General features: G+C 36.9%; 1 protein-coding gene across 1 annotated transcript in view; it reads left to right on the top strand.

The window, feature by feature from the left end:
- The window catches only part of si (sucrase-isomaltase (alpha-glucosidase)), a 147,521-nt gene extending 133,083 nt beyond the window's left edge, over window positions 1-14,438 (top strand). Inside the window, exons 41-48 of the mRNA XM_053623442.1 lie at window positions 2,933-3,081; window positions 8,123-8,207; window positions 8,452-8,508; window positions 8,995-9,119; window positions 9,268-9,356; window positions 9,694-9,743; window positions 12,364-12,534; window positions 13,598-14,438. Coding sequence (XP_053479417.1) covers window positions 2,933-3,081; window positions 8,123-8,207; window positions 8,452-8,508; window positions 8,995-9,119; window positions 9,268-9,356; window positions 9,694-9,743; window positions 12,364-12,534; window positions 13,598-13,675 — 804 coding nt within the window. The 3' untranslated portion in view covers window positions 13,676-14,438. The remainder of the gene's footprint in view (window positions 1-2,932; window positions 3,082-8,122; window positions 8,208-8,451; window positions 8,509-8,994; window positions 9,120-9,267; window positions 9,357-9,693; window positions 9,744-12,363; window positions 12,535-13,597) is intronic.
- The last annotated feature ends 713 nt before the right edge of the window (window positions 14,439-15,151 follow it).

Genomic DNA, 15,151 nt, shown 5'->3' with positions numbered 1-15,151 from the left:
AAGTGTGAAGACATGTAGAGACATGCAGAAAGGCAAAGTCAGAAGACAAATATGGAGCCAGAGAAAAGGAAGAAAGAGAGAAAGAGACCACCTTGTTGGTTCCTGATGTCTAGCGGAGTCATTTGTGGTGTAAATTCACCCATCGATATGAGTGAGAGAGATGTGCTACCTTCAGACAGGCCAGTTTTTCTCCTGCTGTTTTTGGTGGAAATGAGGCGGCCTGAGGACCGTGGGTGGCCTTACATCACATTCAGCTTGCCGCTAATGGAGTCAGAGCCGAGTACATTTGGAATAATTCAGCCTTTGTTTGAGAAAAGCGGTTAGCCCCAACAGTGGGAGGTCGACTGCGTTCAGCATGCTATAATGTGGAAATATGAGAACCATTCCAGGGCTGTGCAAACTGTTCTTGCTGGTAGGAGCAGAGGAGAAACTATAGGCTGATAGATTGCAAGAGATATAGATCGGCCATAACTTAATAAACAACTCCAGCAAGGACAGGACATCTTGTTCCATTCCTTCTAAATACTTTTGGTGGTTTTTTCAGCTATATCATATTGCACACAGTAGCAGCACATTTTTACTTTGCTTCAGTTGCAACTGTAGAAACTTGCAGCTAATTTACTACATGAAATTGTTCTAAAAGAATGACACTTTTCCAATGAGGTATCAATAGTTTTATTTCTCATAGGACTTTTGAGTATGCTGATTCAAGGAAACCTAGTGCCTCCCCGAGTAGTGTGTGTGTGTGTGTGTGTGTGTGTGTGTGTGTGTGTGTGTGTGTGTGTGTGTGTGTGTATATATAGATACCTGATGATGTCATTCTATACACAGTGCCACAACGCCACATACTTGTCCTCTCTCTTGATGCTGTAAAATGAACAGTTTTCCAAACAAAGCAGATTTAATGAAGAGGCTTGTGTACAATATTTTCCTGTCAAAATGCTGAATTTATGAGTTATGTGGTCATTCGGCTATGTGGTTACATGGAATTACTGTACACAAACATGTTATATACACTATATGGCCAAAGGTTGACACCTGACCGTCACACCCATATGTGCTTTTTGAACATCACATTCCAGATTTAGTTCCCCTTCGCCCTTATAATAACCTTTACCCTTCTGGGAAGGGCTGAAAAGAAAGGGCTTTTTGTTGCTGAAACATCAAAACTATTTCATGCTGCATGTCATAAGCCTACTTGTGTCGCTCATGTATCACAGCTGTAACACAGTGCCTTTATCTGTATCTATCTCTTTTTATGCTCAAAATAATCTGTTTCCCTATTTGGGTTTAAACTGGAAGTTAGCATGGGCCATATCAGATTTTTGAAAACCCTATCACTAGAGGGAGTGGAGGGCCCCCCCCCCCCCCCACACCTTTCAGAATAAATAAGCACTTGAAAATATCATTCCTAACCTATTTATTTATAGAATAACTGTATTAATAGGTATATATTTTTACTTACATGTCCATATTAATTAAACTTAATTAAACACTAAAAAAAGAATTAATGAATAAAATTGCATCTGGACCATCTCTTATTCCTTTGTTAAGGATGCTATCATAGCCATGGCCACCTACAGAAGCACTCTTCTGGACAGGATTTCCCCCTCCTATTGAACCAATATAGACTATAGATATAGTTATGTGTTGTAGTGCAATACCTTAAATATGCACTATATACTCAAATCAACTGCTAGTGGAAGTGAAAGACAAACTACTAAGCAGAAAGAATAGTTAATTTCTTCATAAAATTTATTTTTCAATAAATATAACAGTATTTATGATTTGAAAACTAAAATGAAGTATTATGTGAGAGCATTAATGTGAACATCAGCAGAATTTAGAAGATATACAGACAGTTGAGGTACTTTTTTTGAAACATTGAAAAAGCTCTCGTGTTTCACTTTGAATACAAACGGTTTTGCTTTTAATTTAGTATTTTGCTAGTCAGTAGTGTCATTGAACAATGTCATTTTCACAAGACACAAATCAAGTGGACAAGAGAGCAAACCACAGACACAGTTAGAGGGGTCTGGGTTCATTTATTGTGTTTACATATATATAAATTTAAGACCACGTGGAATGCTAAAACCAACTAAGCTTGAAAACACACTCAATTACTTCCAACATGAAGCTTCACACCTTAAACACAAAAAAACCTCTGCTTCGGTGTGGTGATGAAAGATCCAGAATATGTTTAGGTGTTAGCTAGTTAGCACATGTTGCTCATTATCGGTTTTCTTCTTGTCTCCACCCCAAATACATTTAATAGTGAAAAGAGTGTATCGTGTCACACTCTACAACATTAACAAAGAGCAGTGTGAACACTTGTAAATGCACATGGGAGACCAAACACAGAACAGAACTAGTACCGTTTTCCCTCTCATCCAAAGTTTGCGAATTCACAGTGAAACTTTACCTACAGTACATAATTTTGGCACAAAGCAAAAAGAACTGCTACAAGAAGTTTCTTTTTCAAATTCCTGAAGGTGTTTTGATATTTTGTCTAAAAACACATTGATAAGGTTTTTGATATTGGTTTTACATATATAGATGCTTGTGGATTGAGATTCATCTTGTGACTGGGAAACTCATTCAGATCTCTGATCTCACACAGTGACATTAGCATTCAGTATGTTCTATTAAAACTTTAACTCTGGTAATCATTTTAAATGGACCATGTATTGCATCTGAAGAACATAGAAATATCAAACTGATTTAAATCTTTTAGGGAAAATCTTATAGTATACTTGAACAGTTTACTAGAATATCTATAAACATTTCGTGGCATTGTTATGTTTAACAGTGTATCATAAGTCTAGCAGTATAACTATTTTGGACTTTATCATCACAGTGTATTGTAAGACTGCAGCATCAGCTAGTCCATATGTTCAAATTATTTTTGTCTTTGTATTATTATGTGTAACAGAGACAAGACCCAGTGGCATGGGATGCTGCATTTGCTATTGCATCTCGAGACGTCTTGAACATCCGTTACACACTTCTCCCCTACCTGTACACACTCATGTTTGAGGCTCACACTAAAGGCAGTACTGTGGTCCGGCCTATGCTGCATGAGTAAGTCTCTTTCAATATTACCTTAAGTAAGTTTACTCAGTAAAAAAGAAACATCCTCTCACATTCAACTGCTTTTATTTCCAGCAAATTTCTTAACATGTGTAAATATTTGATTAACATAAAAATATTCAACAACTGAGACATAAAATGAATAATTTTCAGACATTTAACAAACAGAAATGTAATAATGAAATCTCTGAACTGATCTTGTTCAGTCCCTGAACAAAGTGGGGGTGGTGGGGGGGGGGGGTCAATATCAAAAGTGACAGTAAGTATCTGATGTGGTCACCAGCTGCTTTAAGTACTACAGTGCATCTCATCCTCATGGACTGCACCAGATTTGTCAGTTCTTCCTGTGAGATGTTACCCCACTCTTCCACCAATGCATTTGCAAGTTCTCGAATACATCTGGGGGGCGGGGGGACACATGGTTACATGTGATTTTCCATTGCAAGGACGATCAGCTGTCCTTCCTGTCTCCCTGTAGCACTGTCTTAAGCCTAGCTCACACTACACAACTTTCATCGTCGGCAGATCTCTGTGCTGTTCACGCTACATGACTTGCTGTCTTGTAGTCAGGAGTCTTGAAGTCATTGTGGTGTTCAAACGATGTGATTGCTCAGCAACAGGGAGTCACACCCTACACGATCTGACAATGACTGTCACCCGACGACTCTGTCTGGTGTCCAAACTACGTTTTGTCATGAAAACAAACGCAAGAAGTGACACGGATATATGATGCGAAAACCACGCACGAAACAGGAGTTGTTAATTTGAATGTGAATGTAGGACAGAAACAAGCAGTGCAAGCTGTTTGCATGATTATTTATGCTGAAGAAACCCAAAAAGGAAAAGACAAAAAAAAGAAAAGTTTTGCGGGTTTCCCTTCCTCATGGTGACCTCACCCCATGCCTTGCTATCTCATTGGCTGTAGGTCATTACCACAGTCACTGCCAGTGATGACACTTTTCATACCACAGGATGTGGAGTCGCCAAACAGCTCCAGATATTTAGCATGCCAGGTATCTGTCTGTCGTCGGCAATGCCTCAGCGACGTGTTGGCAAACCTCTTTGATGCATCATTGAGTAGTTCATACATAACGATCGACTGCCGATTGGCGAGCACCGATTGCTTACTGATTTGCCTCCGATCAAAGAGTTTTTGTCTGTGAGCTCTGTGACTTTCAAATCGGGCTTAAAATTGTGTAAACTAGGCTTTAGGCGTCTTATATTACAGACATTCCAGTTTATGGCTCTGGCCACATCTGCAGTACTCATGCCTCCCTGCAGCAGGATATGGCATGTTCATTCAGGTGATCAGGTGCCCTACAGATGTGGCCATTGAAAATGCACGTCAAAGGAAGAGATCCTATTATTTCATGTGATATCACGTGGAATCATGCGCATGCTGCAGGCACAGGAAATACAAGACCAGTAGAGGGCAGTCATGTATCATTTGAATAAACACAGCTTGCTAGTAGATACAATAGTTCTACCAGGACATATGCTGTATACAGAATACATTCTTTTACCAACCAAACAGTACTGTTTCTTGTACTGAAGCCCATGATCTGCTTGTAGATATTACTGTTAAATATTAATGAGTATATGTACTTTTAATCATGGCCCATAACTCTAGGCCCACATAAACCCAAAGTGTGGAGGCCATTCCACCGAACTAACCAAAAGATATTTCAAATAAAACGGCATGGAAAGTTTACAAAAACAAGAGACTGAGAGAAAATCCAGAGAATCTATTTGCAGAAATCCATAAGGATGGCAGCAACAACCTGCTTTTTTACTCAAATAAACCCCATGCATGGCACAGGGACATAATTTAAAACTTTCCCCCTGCTGAAAGAAAAGGCATCTGTGGGTGTTTCCAGTTAAAAAATATATAATGAGGAAGACACAACTATCAGCATCAACATATACAACCCCAATTCCAAAAAAAGTTGGGACACTGAGTAAAATGTAAATAAAACCTGAATGCAATGATTTGTAAATCTCAAACACCCATATGTTATTCACAATAGAACATAGAAAACATAATGTTTAAACTGAGGAAATTTCTTGTTTTAAGGGGAAAATAAGGTAAATTTGAATTGATGGCTGCAACATGTCTCAAAAAATGCATATGGAATGGGCAGCTTGCACATCTGGAAAGGCACCATCAATCCTGAAAGGTATATACAGGTTTTAGAGCAACATATGCTTCCATCCAGATTTCATCCCATCTTTACTTCTGAGAGACTCTGCCTCTCTAAGATACATTTTTTTTTATACCCAATCATGTTACTGGCTTATTGCCAGTTAACCTAATTAGTTGCAAAATGTTCCTCCAGCTGTTTTTTTTTTTTTTTAGTAACAATTACTTTTGCAGGAACCCATTACCAATGACCAACTCCTTACCCCAGAGGCATCAGACTACTTGCCTCCAGATCCTTTTAGCACTGAACAAACCAAATACCCCCATCCATACTGTTACTGCACTGACATGAGAGAAAGATTCACAGTGCTGGAAGGGAAATTGGTACAGCTCAGAGAGATGACCATCTCTTTATACACAGCCCAACTATACTTAAATTAACCCATGTTAATTTAAATAACTATAGTATTTAAGTTAACATGGGTAAACAGTGTGTGATAGAATAACACAGTAGTCATGTGCTGTTGGAGAACACCAGCAACCGGGGTTCAATCCTCAGCTCAGGTGAAATTTAATTCTATTAAGGGGATTGAAAATATATGATCAAATCATGTTTGATGTCCAAAAACAAATTGTTAATGTAACCCAATGCAATCACATGGAACCGATGTATGAATTTGAATTAAGTAAATTCACTGGGCTTTTTTTCAGTGTGTAGACATCTGTGTTCATTTTAAAACAGTGGGGTTTTTTTTGTTGTTGTTGTTGTTGTTGTTGTTGTTTTTAATAATAAAACTTGTAATCTAAGAAAAGAACAAAAGTTCCCATTGTCAAGAAAGGAGAAGATGGAATTTGTTCAATGTTACCTGGAGTAATCTTCTAGAGTGGGAAAAAAAAAGGTCATTTAAAAAACTTTAAACTGAGCTGAGGCTCAAACCCTGATCATTGGCATACTAAACCCTGCATTTTACTGCTGCACTATTCTAGTAAACATGCAGTAGCCACCTTAATTTAAATACTATAGTTGTTGTAACTGTACTACGAGACTCGATCATGCTCACTTTATATACTTAAATCTTGCAATTAGAAGCTTGTTTAAATTAGATTTATCATAAGTTTTGATGAGAAACATAATATTTTTATGTGAACCATTTGAACACATTACATTTTTTATTGTACTGGGTTCAGCTCCAATATGTTGTTCCTTGCACCACCTGGTGGTTATTGTGTGAAGCACACGAAATTAATTGAAATTCTTAAAACCATGCCTGCAGGGTACCGCATGATCACAAGTGATGAATCGCATGAAACCATGTGAAAAAACTCGCATTCTTAAAGGCGACATCTCTAGACCTTTTTTTCTGGTGTTTTTCAGAGTCAATAGAAAGGTCTTTTTAGTGTCTGTGACCTTAATTGCCTAGCTCCTGTAAACAGTTAATGTCTTAAGAACTGCTCCACAGGTGCATGTGCAATAATTGTTTGTTTCATTGAACAAGCATGAAAAACATTTTTTACACCCTTTCCAATAAAGATCTATAAAGCTTATTTGGATTTTACAAAATTATCTTTAAAATACAGTCTCCTGAAAAAGAGACTTTTCTTTTTTTTTTTTTTTTTTTTTTTTTTTTTTTTTTTTTGCCGAGTATATATTGCAATGACATGCCCAATCATTTATTATTTTCACTTCACAATTAATGTTATTATTCCTAGAGTATTGTACAGTATAAGACAAAGTAGTCTGTTTAAAAGTTATTCAAAGAAAATGGCAACATGAGTTAATGTACAATTCCCATACGCCATTTAATGCCACTACTGGCCAGTCACTGCAAGTGTTTTTCTTACTCTCCAGTGATTTCAGGCCTGTTCATAAGGGAACATAAACCAGCCATTAGTCGATAAAGGAATTTACCAGCTAGGATACAACTAGTGTGAAGTGTATGGGGTAATGACAATTATGAGGGAAAAGAAAATTGTGTAAATAGCATATTCAGATTTCAAATAATGCATGCACGAATAACAGCAATCAACATAGTAAAATTTTGGATTCAATTTTGATAACTGATGATATAAAAGCAGATGCATACATTCTTTGCGAAGTATATGCTCTGCGTCTTGTTACCAGTTAATCCCAAGCTGTTTATTCATGATATTTTGGTTTTGGCCTCTGCTGCCATTTGCCATTTTGCGTGCCTGAGTATATGTTGGTTGTTCATCACCTGACCCTTGCCTGTTTTCTACCACAATTTTGGATTACGTCATTGTTCAGTTTGCTTTCATTTAATAAAGCATTCAGTACCTGCACTTGCATACTCACCTGTCTCCTGACACAGGCAGAGCATAATGTTACTGGTATAAAACTAAGCAGTTAACCCAAATATGAATATAGTCTGCCTGGTGAAAGGACATGGGAGAAAAAAAAGAAAAAAAAAGAATGAGGAGTTCTATTTCATTAGTGGTTCTTCTCCTCAATGCTTCATCTAATTGAGAACCTTAGAAAGGTGAATGAATAAAAAACAAGAGTGTAAACTGTAGTTTCTCCATTCAGGATTCTCTATTCAAATAGGAACTGTACATACACCCAAAAGTGAATCATATCACAGAACATGTTTAGACATACTTCCAATGTTGATATTTACTTTATGCTATTGAAGTCATTGAATGCCTTGAAAGTGTAGTGACTCAGCAGAGCATGTATGTTCTTATATTCTTCAGCCTTCATTGATTAGACTTATTTCAACTCTCCTCTCGTCCTCATCATAACATTCCTGTTCCTGATCAGGACACCATGCCCTCTTATTTAGTTACACACACACGCCCACACGCCGGTTCATATACTGCAACTAGCTGTTTGTTTCACTGTCTTTTTCATCATGGTTTTATTCTCTTCCATAGATTTGTGAATGATAAAGTGACATGGGACATTTATAAACAGTTCCTGTGGGGTCCAGCACTGCTCATCAGTCCTGCTCTGGATAAGGTTATGCACCCTACACACACACACATTTCTATCATTAGCAGGGTATTACACACTATATTATTGCTGAGTAGCATGTCTAGTGTGTTTTTTTTTTTTAAAGAGTTAATTAGGTTAATTACAATTAATGGGTTAAATTATATAGTATATAGGCTAATGTGATGCTGTACAGCACTTGCTAGAAGGCAAAAAGTGATTATCTATTCTTATTTTTTTTTTTGTTTTGTGTTTTTCATGATTCCTGTAGGGAGTAACTGAGGTTAATGGCTACATCCCTAATGCACGCTGGTATGATTACCACACGGTATGTTTAACTGCATCACATACAATTATGCTTTATTATATTAATTCAGCCATGTGTATTATCACTTTAAAAGATATTAAAGCAAGAGCATCTACCCATTTGTGTGTGCATTGTTTGTTTTATCCCATACATATGTTAAATGAAAGTGAAACAATATTAATATAACATTAATATTAACATAAAAGTTTAAATTTAATGTTAACTGTCCACTTTCTCTTCTATTTATCTCTTATTTCTACTACTACCTGTGCGCACACTTATCAATAGGAGCCTCGAACATGAGAGGGGCTTCTGAGGCTCTGTTTTCCATCAGAATTGTTTATATTGATCATCACTAAGACAAAATGATGCTTTTAAAAAGTACTTCTATAAAATCTAAAGAGGTAACTTGAAACAATGGGCCAGAAAGATTTAGAGCAGTGAAAATTACACGAAGGTTAAATCAAATCTGTTTTGTCTTTCTGAAGTATGTTTTTCTTCTTTCAGGCAAAGTTGGTGAATGTGAGAGGCAAGTTTCTTACCATGTCCACTCCACTCAATCACACCAACATACATGTGAGAGGAGGATTCATACTACCATGGCAGAAACCGGAGAACAACACACAATACAGGTACAAAATTCCAAGTGTAATATCAAGAACCATATTCAGAATCAGTTATAGTTTGACTGGTTAGTTGTCTGAAATGTCAGGCAAATTCTCTTTCTTTGAAAATAATTTGTTTTTGGACACAAATAATACAATAATATTGTGTGTATAGTCGCAAGAATCCTCTCAGTCTGATTGCTGCTCTTGATGATGATGGAACAGCAACAGGTTCTCTGTTCTGGGATGATGGAGAGGGAATTGGTGGGTGTTTTCAGTTGTACACATCCAACATTACATTATTTCCACATGAAAGACTATGTTTGTGCTAGAGACAGCATACTGTAATGTACAATAATATAGTGTGTGATACTCTTCTTAGGACGTAAACAGTGTGTATATGTGTGTTGTGTAGTGTGTATGTGATGCTAATTCAGAATACACCCTGTCATACTGTAATAGGAAATTAAGTGCTTGTTGGTAGTGTGTGTCTTGGTATACTGTAGAGAATATAATATAAATGACAAAATGCTTTTCCTCGAAATGTCACAATTGTACTCTTTCTTCCTGTTTTTTTTTCTTTTATTCTTGACATTTCCAGACACATATCAGAAGAATGAATATCTCCTGACATACTTCACTGTGTTTAAGGTACAGTACCATGTTAACAAAAAGTCTTCTGTCCCATTACCCCAAGCTATCTCTTCAAGCAACTCTCACACCAAGCTATTTCTCACCCTTTACCCTTTTCAACATCACTATGAGGCTGTTCATGCAGGCCGATCATATGCTGTAGCTGTTTGGCTACATCCCATGTCAAATTCTAAAACAATATTTTCTCAATATAATATGCCACTATAGGTATTGATAGTGGTACAACATGGGTGGTACGGTCTTGACATACTTTTTTCAATTTCCTCTGAGTATATTCAGCTGCCCTTTGTAGCATGAGAAGCAGTTCATTAAGATGCACAGGCTAGTTTCAGATGTCTCAGAGGAAGCTGTGCTAACCTCCACCTTCACTGGTTGGTAGTTGTCATCTGATAGGTGACAGCTAGTTAGTGAGTGTAGCAAATGATCACATTTGGAAAATAAATTAATAAAAGACATGAGGTCATGTGGGGTAATCATCTCAAAGATCAGAATAAAGTCTAGTTATGAAAAAAATTAGCCAGACAGAAACATTGATAGTGACAGTGGGGGAAAAAGTATTGAACTTGTCAACATTTTCTTTAGTAAATATATTTCCAGTGAAGCTATTCACATGAAATTTTCACCAGACATCAGTATTAACTCAAAAAAGCTGGAAATAAAAGAATTCACAACATTAAAGTCCATAAATAAAATTAAGTGTAATAAAGCGGAATGACACAGGAAAAAAGCATTGAACACGCTAACTGAAATTTATTTAATACTTAGTGGAGAAGCCTTTGTTTGTAATGACAGCTTCAAGACACTTCCTGTATGAAGAAGTTAATGGGCCACAGTATTTAGGTGTGATTTTGGCCCATTCACAATATTAAAGTCCATAAATAAAGTTATGTGTAATATAATGGAATGACACAGGGAAAAAAGTATTGGACACGCTAAGAAAAAGCCGTTCTCCAAGACAAGGTAAGGCAAGGAACAAGCTGAAATCTGTCAGCAATTATACCCCCTATCTGTGCAAAATAATATCAGCTGGGTTAGTAAATTTATGGTTTATATAAAGGCTTTTCATTACCAAGGTGTCACACAAGAAACAGCTCATGATGGGTAAAAGCAAAGAGCTCTCCCAAAGACCTTCGGAACCTTATTGTTGCAAAACATATTGATGGAATGGGATACAGATGTATTTCTGAATCCTCCAGTAAGCACCATTGGGTTAAGGTTCGTGATGTGGAAGCAACATCACTCTGTCATCAACCGGCCATGCACAGGAGATCCTGGCAAGATTTCTGACCAGAGAATCAGAAGAATAGTCAGAAGAGCAGGCCAAGAACCAAGAATCACTTGAAAAACAAGAGCTCCAGAAACACTTGGAGGCAGCAGGTACCATCATCACAGAAAACAATAGGCAATGCACTCCACTGCTCATGCTCACCCAGCAAGACTACATTACTAAATAAAAGGCATGTCGAAGCTCATTTAAATTTTGCTACAACTCATTTGGACAAGCCTATGAAATACTGGGAGAGTGTAGTCTGGTCAGACGAGAGTAAAATTGAACTTTTTGACTGTCATACTACAGACCATGTTTGGAGAAGAAATGGCACTTCTCATCACCCTAAAAACACTATAGAAACAGTGAAGTTTGGAGGTGGAAGCATCATGGTGTGGAGATGTTTTTCATGGCATGGTACTGGCAGACTTCATATAATTGAAGGAACTATGAATGGAGCCCTTTACTGGGAGATTCTTGAGAAGAATCTGCTGCCATCCACCAGGATGATGAGATGTGGGTGGAACTTCAAGTAGCACAATGATCCAAAGCATACAGTAAAGGAAACTCTCAATTGGTTTCAGAGAAAAAAAAATCAAGGTGTTAGAATGGCCCAGTCAGTCACCTGACTTGAATCCAATTGAACAAGATTTAAAGACAATATGTTTAGAAGAATGGGCCAAAATCACACCTGAATACTGCGGCCCATTTATTTCTTCATACAGGAAGTGTCTTGAAGCTGTCATTACAAACAAAGGCTCCACTAAGTATTAAATAAATTTCAGTTAGCATGTTCAATAATTTTTTCCTGTGTCATTCCACTTTATTACACTTAACTTTATTTATGGACTTCAATGTTGTGAATTCTTTATATTTCCAGATTTCTTGAGTTAATACTGATGTCTGGTGAAATTTTCATGTGAATAGCCCCATTGGAAATATATTTACTGAAAAAAATGTTAATGCATTTAATGCTTATTTCCCCCACTGTAAACACTCCACATAATATCTACCTTATTGCTGTAGTCTTCTCAAAAAATGTGTCTGAAAGGAGACATATGTTCTTCTACCCTACATGACTACATCCGAAAGAATAACATGGTGCATAACATGGTTATTGTGTTGCTAATAATATTGGGTTGCTAATAGACCAGTACTAAATGCCAATATGAGGATAATTGCATAACTATTTCACACTGTGTCCAATATTACCAGATATAGCGTTCTAAAACGTTATATTTAATAATCAGTATTCTTAAACATACTTAAATAATGTTAATCAATCAGAGCGATATTTATATCCACCACAATTGTTTCAATTTTTTTCTCCCTGGTATTTGTGTGTTTCAGAACACTCTCTCAAACTTAGTTATGCATTATAGTCTAGCTCCAACTGATCAGCTCATACTTGGCCAAGTAAAAGTTTGGGGTGCGGGAAGTCTTGCCATCACTAAGGTGACCATGAAGACAGTTGAAACTGAAATGCCGCTGACCACATTTTCCCATGATCCAGTCACAGAGGTAAGACACTGCTATAGCACTGACAGCACCATCTTTAAAATTATGTGTGATTGTGTGTGGTACATACAATTTATATAATTTTTTAAAGAATATTTAAGTTACTGAAATATAATAACTAAAATTATAAATTCACAGCAACAACAGCATTATTATTATTATTATTATTATTATTATTATTATTATTACCGTTTTTATTGGAACATTCATCTGTTACCTGTACACCTCATCCATGTATTTTTCGACTCATCCAATCCTTTGTCAGCAGGGCAGTGCATAGAATCATGCAGATACAGGTCAAGAGCTTTAGTTCACGTTCACATCAAACATCAAAATGCGAGGGAAAAAAGTGTGATCTCTGTGATGTCAACCAGTATTTCTGAAATTGTTGATCTCCTAGGAATGTCTTTTAAAAAAAAAAAGAAAAAAAAAAAAAAAAAAAAAAAAACCTCCATTGAGCAGTAGTTCTTTAGGTGGAAATGTCTGTGTTGATGACAGAGAACAGAGGAGATTGGCTGGTTCAAGCTGATAGGAAAGCTATGCTATTTTACATAATCACTGTTTACAATCGTGGTGAGCAGAAAAACATCTCAGAATGCACAACAGAATGTTGAACCATGAGTTTATGCATTGTGCTGCTGCCACATGATTTTCTCACAGGATAACTTCAGGAACTGTGTGTGTGCTTTATCTGTATTTATATAGGTATCTATGTATTTGTCTAATCATCCAGCTGTCTTTCTATTACTACATCCTCATTTTATGATCTGGCGCTGCAAATTTGATTTTGAATTGACTGAATGTTCACATCTTGAAAAAGTCAAAGTGAGCAGGAATTTGTGAAGTAAGATTGTAGTCAAACTTATTGTAAGATAATGAATAATAGGGTAAGGATGATTACAAAGTCTGTATTTGAATATGTAGTATTCAGTTTAGTCAGTTAATAAGGTCAGCCAGTTCCATCTGTGTGTGTACATGGAGAGAAATCATTGTATTATATTTAGACTAGCATAATCATATTATATCTAAATGAGATTTAGCACAATTGTGTCTTCCTCTGTTGTAGGAGCTGTTCATCGACGTAACAAGCAAATCACATGCAATAGGAGAACAATTCTCTATCACTTGGAGCACAGGAATATGAAAAGGAAAACACAAATCAAGATCAACTCTTCATTTCCCATTATTTGAATAGTATTTATAGATTCAAGCAACATCACTAATGAAAAGCAAATCTGAGTGAATTCTCTCTTATGTAAATTGTACACGGTGAGCTTATTTTCCAAAGAACATCCAAATTGTAAGAAACTAATTGTAATAAATTAAAGGCAAAAAAAAAAAAAACACCACCACATGGAGTCTGTTCGTGTACAGTGCAAAGTGCTTCATTGGAAAACCATGGGAAGATGATAATAATAACCCCTAATTATCAACAATCTCATTTTTTTTGGCCGACAACCTGCCAGGCCGATTTCATGCACCATTAGCTCTCAGCTATAATAATATGATAATCAATTATTCATTCCACGATAAACATATAAATTTAGCGATGGGGATTTCAAATTGATTTCTGCTCTAATTGGCAATCAGCATGTGGTATGTGAGGTGCGTGTGTTGGTTTGGAAGAGGGTGAAGGCGCCTTAGGTGGTCACTAATGACGATTATACCAGAGACATATCCTTCCCAAGATAGTGAAGGTCCAACTGTGCATATAATTATTTGGTGTTTCATTTGGAGAGATGGTGCATTTGAAGCAACTATTCAATTAGCAGAAAACAGCAGTCCTGTTTCCCTGGTAGGAAAAACTGACATGCACATGGCAGGATGCTGAAACAAACACTCAAAAACACAGACCCAGATGCGCGCGCACACACACACACACACACACACACACACACACACACACACACACACCTGCTTGTTAGCAACAAACATTTTTTGAATGGATTTATAAGTTAAGGACTGTGGTGCACACAACATAAAACAAATAGAACAGGAGTCAAGCCGTCCATTTTCACAAAGTTTGCATGTTCTCCTGATACATGAAGAGAACATGCAAGCTACGTGCAAATGCTGTGGAGGCGAGACTTGAGCCTCCAACCCCAGAGATTCGAGGCAAATGTGATAAATAGTAAGCCACCATCCCAATAGGACAGGAGTATGAACAATAAATCTAAATCAATAAGCACAGTATAGTACCCATAAATACACCCTATATACACAGGCAAAAAATCAGCTGCACAGCTGCACTCTTACGAAAAAGGGTTTCTCAGGGTTTCTTTGGATAACAGGAGTTCTCCACTTAACTTCTCTCACAGGAAAACCATCTGCTGTAGAGGGACAGCCTGACACATGATTTAAGGTGTAGGTGGCTAATGTGCAAAAGCTGTATTGGTGAATTTTATACATACGCAATGATGCACAATGAGCTTTACAGTCCTCACAGTTAACTGTTTAATATCACACTGAAAAAACTGTGACATACAGGCTAATTAACCAGAAGCCCACCTTTTACAACACTACAAATAAAATCATCTAAAGTGACCGTATTAAACTGTCTAAAGTAGCTGATTCTGACTAAAGGCTAGCTATTTTGCAGTATCAATTGATCAATTAATTT

This window comes from Ictalurus furcatus, chromosome 4 (assembly GCF_023375685.1).
Source record: "Ictalurus furcatus strain D&B chromosome 4, Billie_1.0, whole genome shotgun sequence".
Classification (NCBI taxonomy): Eukaryota; Metazoa; Chordata; class Actinopteri; order Siluriformes; family Ictaluridae; genus Ictalurus; species Ictalurus furcatus.
Note: the sequence above shows the minus strand (reverse complement) of the source record. Positions and strands in the feature narration are given on the sequence as shown.